The sequence below is a fragment of the Exophiala xenobiotica genome (genome assembly GCF_000835505.1).
Source record: "Exophiala xenobiotica strain CBS 118157 unplaced genomic scaffold supercont1.2, whole genome shotgun sequence".
Classification (NCBI taxonomy): domain Eukaryota; kingdom Fungi; phylum Ascomycota; class Eurotiomycetes; order Chaetothyriales; family Herpotrichiellaceae; genus Exophiala; species Exophiala xenobiotica.
In genome coordinates this window covers 3,981,665-4,005,181 of record NW_013562493.1, presented here as the reverse complement: position 1 = coordinate 4,005,181, position 23,517 = coordinate 3,981,665, and the positions used below count along the sequence as shown (strand labels likewise).

Here is a 23,517-nt window from a genome sequence, read left to right as displayed (position 1 = left end):
AATTCCGCCGTGAAAACATGTCAAACCGTCGAAAGAAATCTCAGCCACAGTCTAGCGTCCGAGATATCCGCAATTGACATCAATGCGCCTCGGTATGAAAAACCGAAGACATTTCAGCTTGTAACAGTTGGTACCAGCCGACCAGCCCGCGTCCTGCTTGGTCGTACCACCGACCCACCACCAAATCTTGTTCTAGACTTTACGCAAACCTGTAACGGCCGTGTGCCCCGGTCAGGCCTGTCATACTAATGGAGATTCCCATATCGGTCGCTCACCCCGAGGGTGGTATGGTACCAACGGGGGCGGAATCATGGAGATACCTCAACTCCTCCATCCTATATAACTTTCATCCTTTCCCCCATGGGCTTCTGTCATCACTCTCATCTCATCCCCGCAAACCCACGTGGCAAGATTTCATTCTCTCCTGCATAGCATACTGCCTAGCTTATGTCGTCCACCTCCTCGTCAGGTTCAGTGGAAAAATTTTCAGTCCCAATGGCTAAGACCGCTCACGAAGAGCACCCTCACCTCGATGTCCCTCAAGCCCCCAGCCGACGTACCTCGGTGGCGGGCATGCCTGCTTTTGCGGAACACGGTCCCCTAGTTGATCACAAGATCCCGCAGGCTGAAGCTGTCCAGCAAGAACCAGATTTGGCATGGAGCCGAATCCGACACTATCTTCGAGAACCGCTTTCCGAGTTCTTTGGAGTCTTCATCCTCATCATGTTCGGAGACGGTGTCGTCGCCCAAGTCGTTCTCAGTGGCGGCACCAAGGGTGATTATCAATCCATCTCTTGGGGCTGGGGGTACGTTCGTTCCTAACTCCTGGTCAAGAACCAAATTTGCTGACAGAGGACAGTCTTGGTGTCATGTTAGGTGTCTACTCTAGTGGTATCTCAGGCGCACATCTCAATCCTGCTGTAACCTTCGCCAACTGCGTCTTCCGAAAATTCCCCTGGAGAAAATTCCCTGCCTACATGCTGGCTCAGGTTCTCGGCGCTATGGTAGCCTCTGCGGTTGTCTACGCCAACTACAAATCAGCTATTGATGTTTTCGAAGGAGGAGCACATATCCGCACTGTCGGTGGCGAGACCTCGACTGCTGGCATCTTCTGCACCTACCCCGCGGCATTCATGACCAGAACTGGCATGTTCTTTTCCGAGTTTATTGCCAGTACCCTCCTTATGTTCCTCATCTACGCCCTGAAAGACGACGGAAACATTGGAGCTGGACCCCTTACACCACTTTGTCTCTTTTTTGTCATCTTTGGCATTGGTGCTTGCTTTGGCTGGTGAGTTACTGCATCCATATATAGCATAAGCATGTTGAAATTGACACATCGACAGGGAAACCGGCTATGCTATCAACCTTGCTCGTGACTTTGGTCCTCGCTTGGTCTCCTACATGATCGGCTATGGCCATGAGGTCTGGTCCTTCGGTGGCTACTACTTCTGGGTAAGTGGTCTGAAGCCATTGTCAAAGCCTAACCTGACTCTCTATCCAGATCCCTATGGTCGCACCTTTCATGGGCTGCACTTTTGGAGGCTGGCTTTATGATACCTTCTTGTTCACAGGTGAAAGCCCGATCAACACTCCCTGGATGGGCTTGAAGCGCTTCACCCAGCCAAAGCGATCCGTTTGGTCCAATACCTACCAACCCAATATCGACGAACATATGGCGTAAATATCGGTGCTTCGGCGGAGGCGTCAGAGAGATTAAAACTTTTGCGGTGTGGATATAAGAGATTTGCGCGTCCACGCCCGTCATCGGTAGAGTGTCACCGGCAAGAAAATTCAATGCGGGAACTCTGAAGCAATTTACCTGCTTTACTGTGGAATACGAAGTGGCCACAGCTCGCTCGAAGGGAAGGTCACTGTACATATGACGTTCGAGCACAGGAGATGATCAGAGAGATGAACATAGGATGAATGACTTTATTACGACCTTGAATTTGCCTCTACTTCGACACATGTCCTTGAACTTCCCCAACAAGCCTTCTTACACTTGAACAGATTCCAGCAGTTCTACATCGACGCTACTTCGGATATTCTCGCCAAATCGTCGTGTTTTAAAGACTAGAACGGCGACTGCTTCGTAGCTGTTCCACCATCCTTGATGGCTTGCCTATATGAATATGGATCCTTTTTGCTGTTTACTGCAGCTTTTCATGCAAGCTAAATTGTTTCAATGCACTACACCTTCATGGGTGTTTGGTGTGTATTCAATTCTCTACCATTGTATAAGTGGCTATACAGCTTAGACACCCCTGTGCCACCTAAGTGTGTTTTGATAGTCCTGCCCTTTTCCTTCCCTCTTTTCCGATATTGTTGGCTTGTATTGCTGGTGTACATCACAGACATATTTCACTTGAAAGCTGGAGCCCAAGGGATCACTCCTGGCTTAAGGAATCTCTTCGGGTTCTTTGGCTTTTTCTCACTTCTCTGTTCCAGACTAGATTGAGCAGGTCTTATCGCAGTCAAGAGGCTTTAGAGGCCTTGAAAGGGGTGTCAAGGCCGGCTCATGCCCATTGCAATGAGGGGTGTATAGAAGATGAAGAAAGATGGTACGAGCCTGCGGAGATTTGTCAGTTGTCGAGTCACACTTCGTCATCCACAGCCCATGTCTGTCGTGAGTGAGGCATGAAAATCTGTATAATAAGTATTGTAAGAGTCTCTTCGCATTTGTGTTGGCTCCGGAGGAGGGAAGAGAATAGACCGGAAATGTTTTCTCTTCTTCTGGAGGCAGTCAAGTACTAGTATGAGATCAAGCCGATGGACTTCACTTCTGGAATTTGTCAAGCCAGCCTGGAGACAGAGTATACCAATATAGCAGAAGCATCCGGACCCCGACCCTAGATTTTTGGTGACATTGACATGTGCATGAGACAGGACTAAGAAGAATTGTTGAGGAAAGATGCCGACCTCCTTGACCAACAAGCTGAGTGAGGAGGAGAACCGAGTGACACTGGGTGTGCTCGCCTGCGCAATATAAACCTGTCCAGCTAAGCAATTTGACAGGCATGGTGCTCAACGAAAGTAGAAGGGCGGCATTTGACTCTCGACAGATTGCTAGGCCTTGTGCATCTTGCAGATTCTCCGTGGATAAGGACGATCGTCCCTTGCAGACGGATAAATGACCCCTTCCACCCTGGGTAGGGTCTGTGAATATCTCTGGACTGGAAGAGAAAATTGGGCCTCTTTGTTCGACCCTGTCAAACAGAAGCATGTGCCACGAGGTCAAAAACCTCAGATCCAGGGGGCCAGCTCGGCCAGGTCCAACGACCAGCACTTACCTCTCGTTTCCCGCAGATTGGATGTATTTCCTAATATGGCATATCATTGATCCAAGCTACCGAGTACCCCCTCTCCCAGAGCCATGGGTCAATATGCGCCGTGCAGTAACGATATCCGAGCTCTGCCGCCGGTAAATGGTGACATAATAGGCGGGACGAAGAGTATGCCTCACACCACGCGCCTTCTTCTCATCTCGCATATAAGCAGCCGATGGACGTGGGCGGTAGAAGATACTATACATGGCAGTATGTTGCCGGTATTGCCTCTTACCGACATATGACCACGACGGAAAGGCCTCTGCATTGACCGCTCGCAAGGACCCGTTATTGTTGCGACGCTGCTAGTGGTATCGAATTTTTCCGACTAGCGACCAAAATGGCTTAGATCTCGGCCAGATCTGGTATTTTCATGGAACCTTGAGAAGAAGAGATCTCCGCCTGACAAGCCACCTAACAGGGATACTGTGGCAGCGTGGCTACATGTGACAATGCAGGTCGGTGATCCGAGCCCGAAGTCACATGATGAGCCTCAGGCCACAGTTCTCTCGGTCACTTCTCACCGAGACGCGTCGTCCTTGAGCCATTGACCCAATTTCTCCGCAGTCTGGGCCCACGCCAGATCTCTCGCTTCAAGCACTTCTTCAGAGTTCAGACCAGCATGACACGAGTTCCAGCCAGATCCGGGGAATTGAAGCTCAGAGCCTGATGATGCCCAGCCCACTCTCGGTCCTCGATATGGCCCGAACTTCTTCAATGATGGCAGTATCATCGCCCATGGTGTTTCTCTCCTTGACAGCTGATCTCTCCAAGCGTGATTGCAATACCTTGAAATACCGCAACCTGCTTTCCCTTCTTTAACATCTTGCCATCTTGCCATCTACCAATCGTCAGGTTGTTGTTTGAGCGTGTGGTGCTTTCTTATCTTCGCATCTTTGCACCGCGTTGAACCAGCCATTTAGCCCAACTCGAGACTTATTTTTGTGAACGCTGACAGCGAACTGATCACACTCCTTCATAATGTCTTCTCGATTCTCACCGAGGCGGCTCCTGAAGCCGTTGGCTTATGGCACAGGATTGGCCGTTGCAGGTACCACGGTCATGTACATTGCCTATCGCCCTCGAAACGTCCCCGGTGCGGATACACTCGCTCCTAAACCTCCTCGAAGAGACGAGAACGGAGTCATCATTCCTCCCAAATTTCCCTACATCAAAACGAGAGACGAGCAGATTGCAGACCTCAAGAAATCAACTTCCGCGCCCTCCTCCGAAATATACGATCTTCTGGTCATAGGCGGAGGAGCCACAGGCACAGGCATTGCGCTAGACGCGGCCACAAGAGGCCTAAAAGTGGCGATCGTGGAAAGAGACGATTTCAGCAGTGGAACAAGCTCAAAATCAACGAAATTGGTCCATGGGGGCGTTCGATACCTCGAAAAGGCAGTCTGGAACTTGGATTACAACCAGTACCAACTGGTCAAAGAGGCGCTGAGAGAAAGGAAGAGCTTCTTGTACACCGCACCTCATTTGAGCTCATGGCTCCCCATTATGCTACCTCTGCAAAAGTGGTGGCAACTGCCGTACTTTTGGGCAGGGACAAAATTCTACGACTTCCTTGCGGGCTCTGAAGGCATTGAAAGCTCGTATTTCCTGCCGAGAAGCAAGGCGCTGGACGCGTTCCCCATGTTGAAGAAGGACAATCTGGTTGGCGCTTTGGTCTACTACGATGGCCAACACAACGACTCCCGAATGAATGTTTCGCTGGCTATGACGGCTACTCTCTACGGTGCTACGACGGTGAACCACCTCGAGGTGACAGGTCTCGAGAAAGATGCGAGTGGGAAACTGACCGGTGCACGAGTCCGCGACTTGATTGCAGACAAAGATGGGAAATCAGGAAACGAAGATTTCGTCGTCAAGGCAAAGGGCATTATCAACGCAACCGGTCCGTTCGCCGACGCCATCCAACAAATGGACGAACCTGGCACGAGGGATATTGTTGCGCCGAGTTTGGGCGTCCATGTCGTCCTCCCTGGCTATCTCAGTCCTCAGAACATGGGTCTCATTGATCCTTCCACCTCCGACGGCAGAGTCATCTTTTTCTTACCCTGGCAAGGCAACACAATTGCAGGGACGACTGATGCACCCTGTGCTATTTCGCAGAATCCAGTGGCTGGTGAGAAAGATATTCAGTGGATTTTGGACGAAATTCGGACGTACCTGACACCAGATATCGACGTCCAGCGGTCAGATATCCTCGCCGCGTGGTCAGGTAAGCACGCTGTCAATACATCATCTTTCGAATGTCAATACTAACTTCCATTCCCAGGTATCCGTCCCCTCGTCCGAGACCCCAAGTCGAAGAACACCGAGTCCCTGGTCCGCAGTCACCTGGTTACGGTCTCTGATTCCGGCTTGCTTACATGTGCTGGTGGTAAATGGACCACTTACCGCCAAATGGCCGAGGATGCAGTCGATGAAGCAATCAAGGCCTTCAAGCTGCAACCTAAGCCTGTCACTTATGTTCCCGACATCAGCGGCGTCAATGGCATTGACCCCACCTCCAAGATCCTCAATGGTACCTGCCAGACGCATCACATCCGCTTGCTTGGTGCTCACGGATTTTCCACGACCCTCTTCATCAACTTGATCCAGCACTTCGGTCTCGACACCGATGTTGCCAAGCATTTGGCGGCTGACTATGGTGACCGAGCTTGGGATGTTGCAGCACTTGCTTCTCCGACGGACAACACGGAGCACTACCCTCATCGCGGCCAGCGCCTGTCAACGTTATACCCATTCATCGACGGCGAAGTGCGCTACGCTGTGCGCAGCGAGTATGCGCAGACGGCAATTGATGTTCTCGCTCGGCGCACAAGATTGAGCTTTTTGAATGCTCAAGCTGCTTTACATGCCCTTCCCAAGGTCATTGACATTATGGGTGATGAGTTGAAATGGAACGAGCAGAGAAAGGAGGCTGAATGGAAAGAGTCCGTCACTTTCCTGGCTAGCATGGGTTTACCGACTGACCTGCTGCAAATCACACGTGATGAAGTGCTCAGAGGAGAAATGGCGACGAGCAACCTCGCCCCGGCAAAGGGTGCCTCAAAGGCTGTCGTGCCAGTGAGACCCTCCATTGAACCAGTTGCCGAAGCCCATGGACCTCTCCCTTGAACTTTTCTGGAATGGCAAACATCGCCAGTCATTCAATTCGTTCTTTTTAGCATTATGATTTGCTTTTGGTTTGGAGACTGGGTGAAAAGCTGGATACCTTTTGCATGATACCATGTCCGTGGCGCATGGAGTTCTGGAGCTGCTCGACTTGTCAACGTTTTAAGAACAAGTAGCTGGGATTTATGACGGAATATTTTGTGGGGATATACCACAGTTCTGCAGAATGTTGTGCGTCCATACAGCTCGGCTGAGAGGTTGGCTGGTGGCTACTGAAAACGAGGATCCTGAAATTGAACAGGTATTTTCGGTGTCTCCTCCGAACCATGTTTCATGCTATCTTATGCTCGAAGCACAAAGATTTAGTGCACAGCATCGTGATGTCTCGATGAATGCTGGTCGCCTACCCCAGGTGGACGATTACAGCTCTCCTGTTAGTGTCAGTAAATGGCGACTCCGGGGTCTCCCACGAGGTTACACTGCCAAATCGGGACGCTGATCAGGCATATCGGCACAAAAACAGTCCTTTGATCGTCTACGAAGCTCGAGAATGACTAATTGATTGGGGCATATTAGACCAGGCCGAGTTTGGGCAGCAGCAACACCCCAGCACCGCCTCCATGGGCATGTCGCGTCAGTTCACTATAGTACGCTGACCGGGGACTTTTGGAGAACGTGGGGCGGGTGCTTCCACCTCCATGTCCGAAATGGGCCACGGAGCCTCATTGTTGTCGGGGAATCTGATGACAGGGGTGTCCATATCTATTATGGCTCGAGGTTCTTAAGCTTATCTGGCCCCTGATTGCCCATCGCAAGTACGACAGGACTCCGTGAATATCCCTCCGCTGTTCCGAATCTGATTGATGCTGGTCGGTTGAAATCATCAAAAAGACGTCTCACAACACATCCAAGATGGTTTTCCTGGGTATCATCGATGATACAAAGATCCCACACATTCCAGGCACTGTCATCCTCGAAGAAGCCTACGCCCATTCCGAAAATGTGACGGGCGGTCTCAAGCATGGGAAGGGCCGGAACGCCAACATTGTCCTTGTCCCTCAACCCTCTAACGATCCCAATGATCCTCTCAACTGGCCGACGTCCAAAAAGCTCACCGTTCTGGGTATCACATGTTGGGGCTCGATCTTATATGCGGCGGTCGTCAGTGCCATGCTCAACGCGGCGTTCGCTGAGATGGCAGTTGAGATCAACACAAGCATCCCAGATCTCGTCCTTGCAACAGGCTATCAGACCCTTGTGGTGGGAGTAACTGGACCTCTGTTCTCAGCATTGGCTCGAAAATGGGGCAAGCGACCAGTTTTCTTGTTGGCTTCAATTATCTGCTTAGTTGCAGATATCGTCGGCTCTTGCCTCCCCACCTATAACGGAGTCCTTGTCTCGAGAGTTCTCCAAGGCTTCGCCATTGCGCCTTATGAGTCACTCGTCTTCACCCTGATCAGCGACATGTTCTTTGTTCACGAGCGTGGACTGTACGCTTCCTGCATCAACTTTATCTTGGCTGGTATTTCGAACTTGACAGGTGTGGTTGCTGGCCCTATTGCGTCCGATCTAGGATGGAGGTGGCTGTGAGTGCTATTTCCACCTCAAAAAGAGAAACTTGACACTGATCGTTGCGGCAGCTACTATCTCCTGGTCCTATTTGGAGGGATTCAATTGATCTTACAATTTCTCTTCGTCCCGGAGACAAGCTACAACCGCGACCACCGATTCGACATTGACGAACTCAAGAACGACAACCTCGAAGATCTAGCCGCTCTTGAATATCAAGAGAAACTGAACATGGAAAAAGCAGGCACTGGGGCAACTCATGCCGAAGAAGGCGTCACGCATTCAGCCTCGCAAGAACCACGTGTCTACAAAAAGAAAACCTGGGTCCAAGAGCTGGCCATCTTCAGCGGAACCTACTCCTCCGAGAACCTCCTGCAACTCTTCTTGGCTCCGTTTGCCGTCGTCGTCAATATCGCGGTCTCTTGGATCTTGATCATCAATTCCATGTTTGTTGTGCTGTACGTCGTCATCGCTTTTGTTCTGGCTCAACTCTTCGCTCCACCACCATATCTGCTCAGCTCAGCTAGTATCGGATACCTCTCATTTGGTCCATTTGTTGGTGGCATCCTCGGCACAGTCCTACTCGGTGTCCTGTCTGATCCGTTCATCAAATGGTGTGCCCGCCGGAACAAGGGTGTCTACGAGCCTGAATACCGGTTGATTCCCTGCATTCTGGGTGTTTTCTCAGGTCTCGGCCTGATGCTCTTCGGCCACCTGGTTTCAATAGGCGCCTCGCCTTACGCAACTGCCACGGTTCATGGCGTCATGCTTTTCGGCGTTATGTTCGTGTGCATTGGTACGTCGAACTATGCGCTCGATGCGTACCGAGGGATGGCGAATGAAATCTTCATTGCAAGTATGGCTGTCAAGAACATCATTCTGTTCGGATTCAGTTACTTTGTCAACGACTGGACTGCCGCGGTCGGGCCTGCGCATGCTTTCTACGTCTGGGGAGCTGTTGCATTCGCGCTGGTTGCTACGGTACCTGTGGCCTTCTTCTTTGGCAAGAAGTATCGCAGTTATTGGGCTAGGAACAATCTATTGGAGAAGATGCATGTCCAGACTCACGAGGAGTGAAGATAAACTGTGTATTGAGGGGGTTTTGAGGGACGTTGAGGGAGATTGCTTCCTACTTGTGGGTTGCAGTTCCCATGCCCGTAGATTCCGCTAGAGGGCCATGCCAATAGAATAGAATAGTAGAGTACATTAGACTCATCATATGTGTTGATTGGTCGTGCTATCAAGGATACCCTGCTAGAATGAAGTCTGTCCTGCATGCTCTGATAGCGATACTCCCCCATACCCCCAGTGACTTCAGGGTGGAATGGAATGGAATGTAATGTCGTTGGAAGATCTCCAACTCGTGTTCCCCGTGCCCCCTTTTCCCCCAAACTCGGTACACCAACTTGAAAGTTGAGTTAAGTGGACAAGCTTTTGCCGCCTCCGGAGGCTTCTACGATATTGCCGAAGCTTGACTACTCAAGTACCAAGTAGTATTCGGTTGCCGGTTGTGGGCATGTGCAAGCGTCGCGGACGTATCTTTTCAGCCGGGCCGGGGGGCACGCAATGCAGCATGACAGGAAACATTGGCCACAAACGTACCGTAGTTGGTCAAGTGGGGGAAGTATGTACCACAGATACTTTGGCGCATAACACAAGCCATCCATATAGCCGAGGCGATATTCATGCACGGTGAATACCTACGTAACTCGTTAGGTCTGCAAGGGACGGTATTTGCTTTTCGCTCTGGGGGCGCGCCGGTGCACTCTTCTGGTTACACCTCCAGCTTAGCTTAGCGAAGTGATAGCTGATAAGACGAGTACCACTATCAGGTCTGCTGTCGAACAAGATGAGACTCTTTGTGAAGTGTACTGTACGTATCCTTACATGCCCATCTGGAAATTCCGCATCGCCTGCGCGATCATGTCAAACCCAACTTCCTTGCCCAATTCCAAAATCGTCGTCTTCCTGCCCGTCTCCTCCGGCGACTCTTCCGCATTGTCCACAACCTTCGTGACAGCCACGGCCTCTGTGCCCTTGTTGCTAGGACCCAGCGAAGGCCCAAACACCTTGGCCGTCCTGTGTGCGGCCGTGCTATTCTGCCACGGATCTTGGCCGGACACGAACTTCATAAAGTCCAGACCAAATCCTTCAGCGGCAGCCTTCTGTTCGGGACCGAGCTTGTCGTTGTAATTCTGGAACAAGAACGCCACGTCCAGCACATGAGTTGCTTTCCCTTGGAACGGGCCTGGCCACGGGTTCGGCTCGTTGAAGCAGAACGTGTAACACTTCCCGGCGCCGGACTCGGGCCAGCCTCGCACAAACGACGTTGTGGCGGCGTAATAGCCAATGTCGGTCGCAAGCTGCAGGAAATTCATGAACGAAACGTCATCATCGTTCTCGGCGGCCGGGCTACTCGTAAAACCGTACGAGTCAAGCAAGGTCTCGGCGACCTGTGGCTTCGAGGAAAAGGAATTTCGGATCGACTTCGAGAAAGTCTGCCGGATATTTGGCTTGAGAAAACCCAACATAAAGCCAAAGACGGACGCCTGTCTACTCGTCAGCATCCCGCAACGTTTTTTTCATCTGCACAGACAATGGGCCGACTCACATCGAATTGACTGTCTCCAATCATCAACCCGTCAGCCCAGCGCTTCCCCGGCATACTCGCATCGTTCGGATCGGCGATGGCCGCGTAACTCGGTTTTACAGGAACCATGTCGCCATCGACCATCGGCACGAACTGGACGAATGGAGGGATCTTGGCAATGACCTCGTCCGCCGGCATGCTGAGAAGTTTCTCGACCCGTTCATCCGCGCTGAGAGAATCAAGTCCCAGGACACCTAGGACCTGCTGATAGACTCTCTCGTAGGCATCAGGACCGCATGGTGGGACCAGGAGACACGACCCGCCCGTCGCTATCGCGCGGTTATACACCTTTTCTTCCGAGTAAAGGTGCAACGTCGTGGCCACTAGTTTAGATCAACTCGGTCAGTCATAGGGTAAGCGAGAGGTCGGCACTCTTCAAAAGGAAGAGGAGAGAGGGGCAAAAAGGCAGAAGACCACTCTTACCCGCTCCAGCGCTCTCACCAATGACGGTGACATTGTCCGGATCACCACCGAATCCAGAGATATACTGCTTGACCCAGTCGAACGCATTCCTCTGGTCTCGGAGCTGATTGTTGGCCTTGTAACCCTTTGAGCGTAATTCCTCGGACGTCAATAGCCCAGCGAAGCCGAGACGGAAACTAGCACAAGCGCCTTCGTTAGTACCAAGACAATCCAGTGCCCCGTGAATGGCCCAGTACCAGTACTGGTACCAATACTACCTGGTATTCAGGGAAGCAATTCTCCAAGAGGGTAGTACTGACTTGATACCAACGCCAATGACAGGAACGCCGCGCTCACTGGCCAACTTGACCAACTTCGCATGATCATAGTGCGGCCAGGAATTTGCTCCGAGAATGAACCCGCCACCGTGGATCCAGATGAACACGGGAAGTTTCTTCGAGCTCGTCGTCGACGTCTTCTTCGGCACGGTGATGTTCAAGTTCAAGCATTCCAGATCCGAATGGACTACCGTCGGTTTCGGCACCGTTTGTTGAATGAAGCTCATCTCATTGTCGAATGCGGTCTGGGGGTAGAAAGACGACGGTCTAACTCAGGTCAGCCCCATTACGGCCCTCATAAGTCCGTTGATTAATTCTCGTTCGCAAAGAGACTCTACTCGCTAATTTCCACCCCTCGAGAAAGAATCAAGGAAGAAGACGAAGAGGAAGAACGGAATGCAGATGGACGACATCAACGTACCCATGCCTGGTGGCATCCACAGAACCTCCTGAAGGATACGACGTCTTGACTTTGGATTCGGCCAGGCGGTTCTCGAGTGTTGCATATTGGACTCCGAGAAATTGATGCACACCGTCACCCTCACGGCCGACGATCTCACCTATCGAGGGGTGCTGGATGGTGACTGTCGACATCTTGACTCTTAAATACTAGTAATCAAGCTGCTTGGGAGAGGAGTGAAGATGTCGGTGATACAAAAATCGAATAGTTATTCTCCTTCAGCCTCGTACATTGGTCTAGCAGCTAAGGTACCTACCACTTGCGACCAGTGCCGCGGCAGTGCCTACCCCACATCGTCCCCATCAGTCCCTTATTGTATTGTCAGCCCCACGATTCGATCCCACCTCCGCCGCTGCCACAGCAGGTCCTCCACGCTGCTTCAGGCTCTTTCAGGCTCGATGTCCTCCAAGTGCCGAGGCATAGAACGTGCTCCGATCATGGCTCAATTCATTAAGGATCTCGAAGAACCCTACAATACCATATGAGCTACTATACGAGCTTATGAGGAAGCGTGACAGCGCCTTGCTCTCTGCGCCAGAGAACGGCAGCTCTGACTCGGGTCTAGAATATGCCATTTCCGACATGTACACTGCTAGTCTGAGCTTGCCTTGTCCCGTTCACTGCTCCCTATGCTTTCTCCTGGAGATTTTCGGTTTGGCTGACCAGCTCCTTTTCTTTGCCAATGTCCTGTTTCTCCTGGTTCGTTCCCGGTGCATCGAGCCTGACACTGGTAGTCTCGTCGTTGAAAAGACGAGCAATTTCCTCTAGCGACAAGCCTTTGCTTTCGGGGAAGTAGAAGAACAACGGCATAATGAAGCAAACCAGCAGGCTCAAGAAGACCAGGTAAAATTTCCAACCAATGTCCGCAAACGCCGTTGGAGCAACTTCCAAGTAGATAAGGAGCGAACTCCAGTAAGCCACGATGGATGCTGACATTCCTTTTGCCCGAATATGGTTTGGGAAGATCTCAGATGTGTAAACGCTAGGCCATGTCAGATATCCCCATTCACGAAAAGCCCACCAGGTGGGATAACCGAAACACTTACTATGTGGTCACATCGATGTTGAACGCAAACAGTGCAATGTGCAGGAAGAGGAAAAAAACACTTGCAACAGCTGCTGCGTGTGATCCAGTCCTCTCGAAAGTACTCAGCGCTGCACATTCGCCAATCAAGGCAATGGCATCTCCAATCCAGCCAATCTTCAGAGCGTTCACACGGCCAATGTAATCGATAGTGAAAGCGTTGAAGAAATTGCCGCAAAGCGCAAGGCTAGCATAACAGCCAGAGAACAACAGTTGCATCGTGGTGCCGAAGCCAAGCGCGCTGTAAAGCTCTGGTCCGTAGTCTAGAAGGCGGTTAGCCATGTCCTCAGCCGGAAGAAGCAACAACTTACTTGCAATCACTGTGGTACCTGTTGTCTGCGATCCGAACATTACAATGGCACCAATGATGACACGTTTTCTGTACGAGGCTTTGACGAACATCTCTTTCCAAGATACCTCATTGTTCTTGTCAATCTCGTATTGCTGCTTTATTTGCTGGTATTCCCTGAACGCGAACACATCCTCCGGGTCGGTCTCGTCTCGATGCAGCCGCTGGACAATCTTGAGTGCTTCCTCAGCTCGATTTCGAGAAATGACTTCTGATGCATGAGCAAGCGTTGCCATTCCCGTGAATTAATCGGTATACTTACGCCAACGAGGTGATTCAGGCATGAAGAGGATTCCTAAGGCACAGAAGAGCGCCGGAATAGCTTGGATTGCCAAAGGTAGACGCCATTGCGCGCCGCTGGCATTGACAAAATAAAACCCGAACCCTGCCCAGCTGCCCTGTCGTTAGCATCATATGATGACAAGCCTAGGATTTCGATTGGTGACACTCACCTTGCAGATGCGTAGCCAATAGTTACACAGATACCGTGAAATCCAACCATCATACCACGGGAATGAGGAGGAGATACTTCGCTCTGGTACAAGGGGACGAGCGGCAAGAGCATACCTATTTGTAGAGTCAGCCCTCCTTTCTATCACGTATTATTGCAAGAACCACTCACCAACTCCTAGCCCGTTGATGAACCGGAAGACGAGAAACGCGGCGATATGCTGAGGGCAACCAGCCTGCAACGTACCTCCAATGGTGGCAAGAACAGCACCAATGAAGATTGATTTCTTTCGACCAAGGTTTTCTGCGGACCAGGATGCGAAAAGGGCGCCCAGTACTACAGCTTGATCAGTATGTGGCTTGAACAGTGGTGTTGCCAACCTACGGCCTCCTCCTGTGTAAATGCCATTGGTGGCGCCAGCAATCTCGTTTCTGTTGGAGCTTTCGTCAAGGCCGAAATATGATCTTCGGAATTTCGTTAAATATTGGGCTCTTGATGACAGAGGATGAGGCGCCCAACTTACATGAAAGAAGGTTGAGCGAGAGTCGTACCGATGATGGTATTAGAGTACCCGAAGGCAAACGAACCCAAGGCCACAAAGGCCACGATCAGGATATTGTACGTGTTGCGCTTCTTCTCAGCCATTTTCGCTTGCTTCTGGACGTATGGAAAGAGGCATTGATCAAGTCGCGACGATATTACCTAGATATAGGAAAAGTGATCTTCGTCTTTGCCAGCACAGGGCCACCCGCGTTGTCCAATAAGGACGATTGTCGGGGTCAAAGCCTTGTCAATTTCGTAGGCTTTGTCGATAGCGTTGCCAGATGGGACCGGAACGGCTCAGAATTACTGAATGCAGGATCGTGTCGCTGCAGTGGAGATCGCTTTTCGGCTTCGATGCCGACTTCGTTGTGCTCGTTCTTCTCCGATGTACGCTAACGTCAAATCGAAGAGTGAAGTATTGGCACTCCCAGCCTCGACCATTGAAGAGTTGTCGTCTCCCGAAGGTACGCATTCAGCACTTTTCTCAAGCTCGTGGGAGGGAAGATATGGCGTCGTCCAAGGTTCCATTGACAGTTCTTTTGCCTTTACTTTCGTTCCTCCTGTACAGTCAGTCGGCCAACCTTTGGAAGTTAGCGGGCCGAGCATACATCGATAGGACGAGGCTTGTCCGATGGCAAAACAGCACCGCGCTCAACAGTGACAACTGCAAAGTCTATCACGAAGCCAATGCATGTGAGGATGTAAAAATCCATTTTGCATCGTCGACGGCATTTCTGGCATGCGGGGATCCTCTGGAAAGGACACATTGGTACCCTTGCGCTGGTGTGCGCACTGTCGAACGCCGGTCCGAGACATCGTTCCGGGAGTTTCTCTTCAAGCACGACCTGAAGACTGGCAAGACCAGCGAGCTCGATATTCGAGGGTTGGAAGGCGACTTTATCACCCATGGTATCGACATCTTCCCGGTAGCCGAGGACTCTTCGAAGGTTTGCACATGTACTACAGACTGTACTCCAACAGCTGACAAGTCTGTTTAGATCCATATTTTCGCCGTCAATCATGCTCGGGATGGAGACTCGATTGCAATCTTCCTCCATGAACTCGGCTCCAATGTCGTCGAGCTTGTGAAGAACGTCAAACATGCCAACATCAAAACAGCGAACGGAGTTGCTGCTGTTGGTTCGCTGTGAGCACAAAAGGTCCGCCGTCTTGCTTGATTCATGTTGACAGCGTTAGGGAGTTTTATATCACCAACGATCATTACTTCGCAGGCGGCATGATGCGTGACCTAGAAGAGATGTTCGGTCCTTGGGGCTGGGCAACTCATGTTCAATACTGCGATGCCAGTACCGAGGTACGACTTGACGCTTATGCAATTCCGAATGAAGCTGATGAAAAGCAAAAAGGACGTCTTGTGCAGACAAGTGACAGACACCTTCCCGGGTGCAAATGGTCTCAACCTGTGGAAGGATCGATTATTTGTGGGAGACTCCAAGAATGGGACCGTAACGATATTCGAGATAGACAAAGACAAATCCGTGACCCAGCTCCAAATGGTGGTAAGCAGAAAACAACTCTTCAAACGCCAAGGTATTCTGCTGATCTATATGGCAGGATCTGGGCGCCGCAGCAGACAATATCAATATCTTGCCTACGACGGGAGATCTGCTCGTTTCAGGTAGGGAACTATCGCACAGTAGTTGCACTTGCCTAACAGAATGTAGTGTTCCCCACGTTGGAAGATCTGCCAAAGTATCTTGCAAACGTGAAGTCGCTCGGTAAAGATTTGTTGGTACCGGCCGCGGCGCTTCGCCTCAGACAGGCGAAGGGTTATGCTCCGGAGCTTGCTTATTTCAACGATGGTTCGGTAATCAGCTTCCAAACGGCGGCGGCGGGCGACCCATATCTCGACCTTTACATCAGTACAGGTGTCCTTCAGTTCGGAGGGTTCGCAGTCTGCAAGGTGCCTCCTGGTACCTTTGCATAGTGCCTGCCGCTTAATCATCCGACCAGAAGTATTCTCGACAACGAGGGCAGAACCAGTTCTGACTTGACCGGTCGATCGACCAAAAAACATGGTATAGCGGTGCTCACACCTTATGAATTCGGGGAATTCGCCATCTGGGCCGGCAGTGTCTCAAACGTCAGATCGAGGTCTTCCAAGAATCTGTCGTCGATCCAGGAGTGCCAAGATTCGCCACCTATGAGTGCAGACTCCGAGGTGAAATGTTGTTCTGAGAAGGCGTACTTACGAGCCCCGATCGGAGCTGAATGGGGCCCGCCAGTGTAATTCATCTGATCGCCAATGCTTGGGCTGTTTGGCTGCAGAATCATAACATTACCTTGGCTGGAGTCGTTCGTTAGGCCACTGAAGCCGACTCCGATAGCTATACGTCGTCAGTTCGGTGACCACGTCTCCAAATCCGTCATCATTGTACTCACATTCTTGAGCTTTGGTGATTGTTCGTCTGGGCATGGACTGTCGCATCTTCTCAAACAGCTTCTGAATCATTTTGGTGTCCTGTAATTCTATGAGACTGTGCGGATCCACGCTGCCTTCCGCTGGGTCGGTTTCTCTTATGCCTTCAGCTTGCTGCTCCATGGTTGTAGTAACCCAGCTGACTCCTTTCCAGTATGTAATAAGTCTCTGCAGCGTTCTGAGACATACATCATAGTTCGACCGGCTCGTGATTCTTTTGAGCGGGTTCGATGTGGATGATGATTCGGCAATAAAGACCAAGCCCGCCACTTCGACTGCTTGGTCAATAAATGGACTGGAGACCAGAGTCCTGGTGTCAACGACCTCGACCAGGTTGAGAATCGAAGTGATCGTTCTCGCAGACGAGAGAGCAATCCCTCGACTTTCTAGCGTGAGGCAAATACTCTTAGCTCGGGCTTCTTGTCCGTACCGTAGCCCTGGCCGATGAAGCCCTATCACTATCTAAACACCGTTCAAATCAGTTTTGATGTGGCGGAGTGTCCAAGGCTTACCGCATGAAACCACAAATGAAGCATCAGATATGTGCCGCCCTCACCCGTAGCCACGTACGACTGGAAGTTGTGGATGTCAAATGACAGCGCCGGTGGCAAGTGAGCGTAGTAGTTGATGAGTTCGTCGTTGTAACGGAGAAGCTTCTCTCTGGTGCTGTCGGCCAGTTCCGCAAGTTGGTTGATGTTATTAAGCTCGTCGTGAAGCAAACCCAAAGTCTGCATGATGACAACCATACTGGGAAAGGGTGATGGAAGTGCTGCATTGGCATCAATGCGGGGCCATGGCACGTCGATATACTTGCGCTCAATGCTCAAGGGGCGTCCGGTTGCAAAGGAAATGATATGGTCGAGGTGATGCACGCTGAACCAAGTTCTCGAAACAGTCCAGTACTCCTCAGGGGCAAGTTTATCAGGACCAGAAATTGCGGCCTTTATGACGTTAGCATTGACTGTTGGTAGAGGCATCCCTTCTCCTTACTTTGTGCATACCGAGGTCCATGGCCATACGACAAGCCATTCCCATATACATCCAGACCCCTACGTCGTGGTTGCTCGCTAGCTCCAGCCATACTAGCATCAAGATGCTAGCTACAACGTCATAGCTGGGGAGGTTGAGCAAGGGTACAAGAAGCACCTTGGCTTTTTGCGCGAAGATGTCGCCTCTCAGGTAAAGGGGGTAGTCCTGAAATTCTGGCAAAGGGCTGAAGCGGGCTGAAAGGCCACAGATGCTGTTCAGGACCAGAGCCGATACCTTTCGATCTTTGACCAGTACAGTGAAAGCATCGCGACGGTAGAATGGGAAGTGGCAGCCGTAGTGATCGAAAAAGGTGTCCAACAAAGGACCCAGCACTCGAGGAGCGGGAGTGATGCCGTCAGTCTCGAAGACGGACGCAGCTGCCGATTCTCGTATGCTCGTGTGGACTTTACTCTCGTCCTCGGCTGGTGGAAGAGCTTCAGGGTCCTCTGCATCTTGCTGAGATGGATGCCTAACATCGAACAACATCTTCTTGTACCCGGGAGCGATGCCTGTTGGACCAAACCAGCGAAAGAAGGGAATTCTGATTGATCGAGTTTCGACGATCTTGTCAGGGACAACAATGGTATTGACCTCCTTAGCCAGCGACGTAGCAGGCGCATTTCCGTCGACAGGACCGTCATTGCGCTTCGGATCAGCATCCTTGCAGGGCTTTTGCATCACAAACTTGACTCGGTTGAGCCGTGGGTCTTGATAATCGCATGTCGCTGCGCGCTGCACACAAGCTGCCTCACCGTGATCAGTCAACTTGCCTTTCACAGAACGAACGTTGGGATTCAGTACCTGTGCAGGAAGGCTTTGTGCCACTGCATCTCAACTTCTGCCTCCGACAACGGCTTGTGAAATCAGCTTTTGGTCTCCTCTCTGCCCGTGTCCACACCTCACCTGCAAGCCAAGGAGGTTCTCTTTCGCTTCGGCGCCTGTAGGCCATTGTCGACTCCATCCTCCATCTGCCTGACTTGATTCACAGCGTCAAGCGGCTATCCCCGTCTGGCATCCTACGATCACGCTTGCTGGGCTCCCTGTCTGACCGGGTGCGGAAGGGCGAGTCGCCTTATACCGTTGCACATGTGGTCGTCTGCTTCGCCGGATACGACCTCAATATCATTCATCACTTCACTCCAGGCATTACATATGAGGGCAGCACTTTCAATTCTCAGTGGCTCTTCTTATACATTTTCACGCTTCAGCAGCCGCCTTCTGAAACTCCGCGGCCTTTCCTTCAAGCACACAACCCACGGCTCTCTCCAGCGCAACCACAAATTCGGCCTGCACCTGCATTTCCATTTCCTCCCCCACCAGCTCCCCTTTACTCAGAGCACTGTCGTGCAACCCCATATCCCACGACCCTATCCCAACTAACCTCCCGCTCAATCGCATCCTGCAAGTCCTCCGCATCGTCACTTTAATCCCAGTCTCCCTCAAACTATCCAGCGCCTTACCATCCGCATATGGCCACAGCGCATCGCCCCAACCGTCCACATACTGGATCCGCCGACCAAAAATCTCACCACCAACATTCCCCAGCACTGGCACCGTATTCTTGATATACGCCATCACGCCCGCGGACCCTTCATCATTCGCCTTCTCAGCCAAGGCAAACATGATCTCACTGTCCGCATAGCTCTCCGCCGTCGCGAAGATGTAACTCGCCGTCGTCTGTCGATGTCCTCGCGTCCTCGAGCGCCTCCCACACTCTTTTCTCCCCTGCCTCGATTATGGCCTCGGGCGTCGAAAAGCTGTGCGGCTCATTCAACAAAGTCCTGATACTCCGCATCCCGAGGACGTGGCTCAGCGGCTTGCTCAGCAGGTGTGCGCAAATCAGGTGCTCAAATGGCGTGAAGCTCGTTGGAGACGTGAGCGAATAACATTTCAACTTCGCCGACTTCTTAGCTGCTTCGAGCTCATCTTGGGAGAAACAGTACGGCAGAGCCTCGGCCGAAAGCAAGAAGTTCAGCAACTGCTTGGGCGTAGCAGGGTTTGCCGTTGTACGAGATGAAGTGCGCGAGCCTTGTCGTGGCGCCTTGTTCGATTAACGCTTGTTTTCGTCAGTCGGAGCGTCTTTGCGCTTTTGTCCTGCATGGGCTTCTTCCTCCTGCTTTTATATGGTTCGGGTTCTTCCTGTGCGTTGTTGTTCTCCTTTTCAGCATCTCGTTCGCTTCTTTAGTCCCCTTCTCTTGCTTAGGGTCGGAATGTAAGTCAGCGTCCTCCTTGGGGTGTAGTTTCTTTGGAGCCATTACGACCGGTCAGAAGGAAAGCCGCAACAGTGAGAAAAGAAGGGAGAGAAGAAAAGCAAAATGAAATCAACAATTGCGCCAGCCAGGCTCCTCATGTACTCTGGTACCTGACTAGCATCTCCTCCTACTCGAGAATCGATCTGCTGCAGAGTCATGACGTAACTGGGGAAGGCGACAAGGACGAGGATCCTTGACAGCGTCTGCGTCGGAGAAAAGGTGGCTGAGAAAATGACAACTGTGGCCGGCCTTGTCCTTCAACGCGACAATCCACATGCTCATGTTCGCTCATGAAGATGCTGTAACTCAGTTTACTCGAGAGTTGAGAGGTCGTCCAGGCCGGACGAGGCCGAGCCTCACATCCAGCACTCCGAAAATCACGAAGTGTGGACACGTAGAAGACAAGAGCTTAGAAGAGACTACGGAACGAATTAAACACTTTCATAGACACGAGGATAAGAGCTTTATCCTGTAATTTCCTTTGATCATGGTCTGAACCACCCGCACAGAGGCGTGGTAGAATGCATTCAACGTACTGTGTAGAATGCTAGCTGTCTGGTACTAAGCTAAGTTAGACAGCGACAATGCCCCAATCTCCGAGGCAAGATTGCATTACTGCATCATCCAAGTCATCCAGTCGCCGCAAAATTCATGCCCTTCCTTGCTACACCACAACCATATCCACGCCTATCGTCTCTTCTCGTCTGGTCACTTCCCTGCTCTCGATTACAGCTCCCTATAATCGGCCTGCCTTGCCCGTTTCTGTCGATTTTGGTGCCGATGAGGATTCACCGGCTGCCGCATATATGCATTATCCTCTTCATTGCCCACATGCCGCTGCTGGTTCGAGAATTTGGCGCCGGCCGGGCCTGTAGGCGGATAGAAATTCTGCGGCTGCGTCTGACCCATCGCCTTCGGACCCGTTGGCACACCCGCCATGCCAGCAGGCTGTGTTGGCGGCTGTTTTTGCTCTTGGTGTTGGTGATGGAAACCGCCGCGCTGCTTGAAGCCGCCCCGATTCTTCCAATTCTGTCCTTGGCTGGGACCTTGATTCTGATTCGTGTTGTTCCAATTCTGCTGATTCCCACCAAAGCCGCCACCCATACCGTTCATATTCCCCTGGGGAAACATATTCATCCCACTCATGCCGTTCATGCCGTTCATCCCGTTCATCATGTTGAGACTCGGATTCATAAAGTTCATCCCGGGCATGCCTATGCCCATACCCATACCCATGCCCATGTTCATGCTCATTGGATTCATCATGAAGGGGTTGAAGCCGGGCATCATAGGCATGTTCATGCCATTTTGCATCTGTGAAAGATCAGGAGGCATCATGTTGGCAGGAAAGTCGGTCTGAACGTGAGGGGGCGCGACTTGCTCGTCACCATCCTTCTGTACCTCGGCTTCTGGGTTTGATGTCAACGATGCTACTGCGTCCCCAGATTTCTGGCGCTTCATCGCTGGAACGTCAAGGTTACCCGGCGTGTTGGATTCTTCAACTTCACTTGCGCTGCGTTTCCTAGACTGTCCCGCTGATGACGCTGGCGAGCCATTGCCGTCTCGCGAGCTTGGTCTCGACCCAGCAGCCGAGTCGTTTTCCTTTGCTGACTCTGCCGTGGCAGTGGGACTTCTAGATCGTTGTTTCTCATTGGCCTTGTCTGCTTCATACTCCTTGATCTTTGTCTTCATCTCCTCGTCAGGCTCCAGACGTTCGAGACTGATATTTTCAGTCTCACAGCCCGGGCATGTGAGATCATTCTCAAGCAATGCATTTTCAATACAATCGTGACAATATGTCTTCCCACAACAAGGTGTCTTCATTGGGTCTACAAACAAGCGCTTGTCAATCGGGCATTCCAGGCCTCGATCTCGGAGCTCCTTGTCGCCATCTTGTACCTTCTTTCCGGCCGCTTCTGCAGCCTTGACTAGTTCCAGATGCTTTTTCCATGCCTTTTCGTCTGCTTGCGCAAAGACATATTCTCCTTCAGCATTCACCATAAGTTTTTGTCTGTCAGCATCATCCAGCTTGTCGACGTCCGACTGATCAATCTTTTTGAGCATTGATCGTGGAATGCCAGTTGTGCGCTTGATACGGTTCTTGTTGTCGTAATTGACATCGTCGTTTGTCGGACATGCCTGAATCCAGTGGCCTAATGTGAGGTTAGTCCAGTTCTGTTTCATACAGGGATGAGAAGTGCTTACCTTTCTTGCCACAACGATAACAAATGTAGCCGTGAGGAGGCTCACCCTCCGGGACATTGGCTTTCTTGGTGAATGGCTTTCCTGTCATGGGAACTCGAGCCTCGTGCGACATCTCCTCTTGCTTCTGCTGCCATTGGGCATCGGTGAATTGCAACATTGCTTTCAGCCTCTCTTCTTCTGTCATTGCTTTATCCAGATCCACCCTCTTCACAGCCCGATTTGACGCATTTGTAGAGGGTTTGGCACTGATGGGCGGTTTTCCGGAGACATAACGAGCGGCACGACCTTTTCCAGGGGCTGAGGCAGGTAGTCTTCGAGCCAGGACGGTCGAATCTTTGGGGATGATCTCGGTGTCGTCGGTGTATTCTATGCAGGTGTTAGTCATGCTACAAAGACCCGGCATCGTACAGTCTTACCTTCATTGCTGTTTTCCTTGTAGACCTTGAGGTCAAAGTCGGTACCGTCTCCTAAGCGAGAGATGTTGATGATTTCACGTTTGAGGTTCCAGACATCCGTGTGTGGGCCATCAATTGTTACACGTTGAGGTTCTTTCTGTGATTTGAACTTGAAATACACATAGGACGCCATGGCGGCAAGGCCCAGTGGCGAGGGATGAAGTCGATACCAGTCGTGAGATTTGTTAGGTCAAGCTGATGGTGAACTTTGTGGCGCAAGTGCTATGACTCTGTTCCAGGGACAAGAAGTCAAAAATAGCCAGGGCAAAGGGAGATGATATTGACAAGGTAAACAAGTAATAGTTCAGTTCTCGGAGGAGCGCTGCTTCCAACTCAGGTGAGATTCTGTACAATTCGCACCAGCAGTTCTTGCACCAACTACCCGATCGATCTGCGGCTCCCAGAACGAAAGACAGTCTGCAACCTTTCCCAATGCTATTGGATTCTTGAAACAATAAAACCCTTTCCCTCACAGAAACCCCGAGAAATGAGAGCAAACACAGTGTGTTCACAGATGATTCACAAAAGCGGTACCGATTGATAGCTGAATCTGTTAATCACCCCACTCCGCCGTTTGCGGCAATAAGGAACGAATGATTACAAAGAGGTGCCCGAGCAACTGAATCGTGAGTCCTTTCACGGGGCACAATAGGCAGCAAAGTCGGTGAATAGCGAAGAGATGGAATGAGACGAACAGTGATGGACGAGTGAGGCTCCCAGTGATGGAAAGTGAAAGAAAAAGAGGAGGCGCAGGCAGACTCCATTTATCGGCAGTCAGCGCCGAGGCAGAGGCCAGAATAAACCACGTGATGATGACACATCTTAGTCA

General features: G+C 51.3%; 9 protein-coding genes across 10 annotated transcripts; 4 read left to right on the top strand and 5 right to left on the bottom strand.

Annotated features, from left to right (window-relative positions):
• Window positions 1–303: 303 nt before the first annotated feature.
• PV05_03686 (uncharacterized protein) lies at window positions 304–1,951 on the top strand. The gene is made up of 4 exons (XM_013464352.1): window positions 304–806; window positions 860–1,291; window positions 1,347–1,455; window positions 1,505–1,951. Exons 1-4 carry the CDS (start codon window positions 448–450, stop codon window positions 1,682–1,684), a joined length of 1,080 nt encoding a protein of 359 aa, XP_013319806.1. The 5' UTR covers window positions 304–447; the 3' UTR covers window positions 1,685–1,951.
• A 2,004-nt stretch (window positions 1,952–3,955) lies between these two features.
• PV05_03685 (uncharacterized protein) lies at window positions 3,956–7,143 on the top strand. The gene is made up of 2 exons (XM_013464351.1): window positions 3,956–5,562; window positions 5,620–7,143. Exons 1-2 carry the CDS (start codon window positions 4,311–4,313, stop codon window positions 6,462–6,464), a joined length of 2,097 nt encoding a protein of 698 aa, XP_013319805.1. The 5' UTR covers window positions 3,956–4,310; the 3' UTR covers window positions 6,465–7,143.
• Window positions 7,144–7,234: 91 nt separating this feature from the next.
• Window positions 7,235–9,222, top strand: PV05_03684 (uncharacterized protein). The gene is made up of 2 exons (XM_013464350.1): window positions 7,235–8,047; window positions 8,102–9,222. The coding sequence occupies exons 1-2, from the start codon at window positions 7,374–7,376 to the stop codon at window positions 9,105–9,107; spliced, it is 1,680 nt and encodes a 559-aa protein (XP_013319804.1). The 5' UTR covers window positions 7,235–7,373; the 3' UTR covers window positions 9,108–9,222.
• Window positions 9,223–9,910: 688 nt separating this feature from the next.
• PV05_03683 (uncharacterized protein) lies at window positions 9,911–12,014 on the bottom strand (the record flags this gene model as incomplete). Its single annotated transcript, XM_013464349.1, has 5 exons — window positions 9,911–10,579; window positions 10,642–11,003; window positions 11,104–11,279; window positions 11,403–11,687; window positions 11,842–12,014. 5 exons carry the CDS (start codon window positions 12,012–12,014, stop codon window positions 9,914–9,916), a joined length of 1,662 nt encoding a protein of 553 aa, XP_013319803.1. The 3' UTR covers window positions 9,911–9,913.
• Window positions 12,015–12,507: 493 nt separating this feature from the next.
• On the bottom strand, window positions 12,508–14,523 carry PV05_03682 (uncharacterized protein; the record flags this gene model as incomplete). The annotated part of the gene is made up of 8 exons (XM_013464348.1): window positions 14,288–14,523; window positions 14,149–14,228; window positions 13,936–14,100; window positions 13,766–13,880; window positions 13,576–13,706; window positions 13,276–13,521; window positions 12,927–13,227; window positions 12,508–12,862 (listed from the first exon to the last, which is right to left on the bottom strand). The coding sequence occupies exons 1-8, from the start codon at window positions 14,407–14,409 to the stop codon at window positions 12,508–12,510; spliced, it is 1,515 nt and encodes a 504-aa protein (XP_013319802.1). The 5' UTR covers window positions 14,410–14,523.
• Window positions 14,524–14,692: 169 nt separating this feature from the next.
• PV05_03681 (uncharacterized protein) lies at window positions 14,693–16,255 on the top strand (the record flags this gene model as incomplete). The annotated part of the gene is made up of 7 exons (XM_013464347.1): window positions 14,693–14,771; window positions 14,797–15,254; window positions 15,306–15,454; window positions 15,505–15,622; window positions 15,675–15,827; window positions 15,883–15,946; window positions 15,993–16,255. The coding sequence occupies 7 exons, from the start codon at window positions 14,693–14,695 to the stop codon at window positions 16,253–16,255; spliced, it is 1,284 nt and encodes a 427-aa protein (XP_013319801.1).
• Window positions 15,683–18,796, bottom strand: PV05_03680. 2 transcript variants are annotated; one of them, XM_013464345.1, is made up of 6 exons: window positions 18,680–18,796; window positions 18,578–18,630; window positions 17,738–18,519; window positions 17,260–17,688; window positions 16,711–17,209; window positions 15,683–16,655 (listed from the first exon to the last, which is right to left on the bottom strand). In XM_013464345.1, the coding sequence occupies exons 1-6, from the start codon at window positions 18,742–18,744 to the stop codon at window positions 16,366–16,368; spliced, it is 2,118 nt and encodes a 705-aa protein (XP_013319799.1). In that variant the 5' UTR covers window positions 18,745–18,796; the 3' UTR covers window positions 15,683–16,365. The 2 variants fall into 2 exon arrangements, with proteins under 2 accessions (XP_013319799.1, XP_013319800.1); XM_013464346.1 differs by having other exon boundaries at window positions 18,578–18,796.
• A 177-nt stretch (window positions 18,797–18,973) lies between these two features.
• PV05_03679 (uncharacterized protein) lies at window positions 18,974–19,399 on the bottom strand (the record flags this gene model as incomplete). The annotated part of the gene is made up of 1 exon (XM_013464344.1): window positions 18,974–19,399. One exon carries the CDS (start codon window positions 19,397–19,399, stop codon window positions 18,974–18,976), a length of 426 nt encoding a protein of 141 aa, XP_013319798.1.
• Window positions 19,400–20,498: 1,099 nt separating this feature from the next.
• PV05_03678 (uncharacterized protein) lies at window positions 20,499–23,408 on the bottom strand. Its single transcript, XM_013464343.1, has 3 exons — window positions 22,650–23,408; window positions 22,234–22,599; window positions 20,499–22,181 (listed from the first exon to the last, which is right to left on the bottom strand). The coding sequence occupies exons 1-3, from the start codon at window positions 22,819–22,821 to the stop codon at window positions 20,755–20,757; spliced, it is 1,965 nt and encodes a 654-aa protein (XP_013319797.1). The 5' UTR covers window positions 22,822–23,408; the 3' UTR covers window positions 20,499–20,754.
• Window positions 23,409–23,517: the final 109 nt, after the last annotated feature.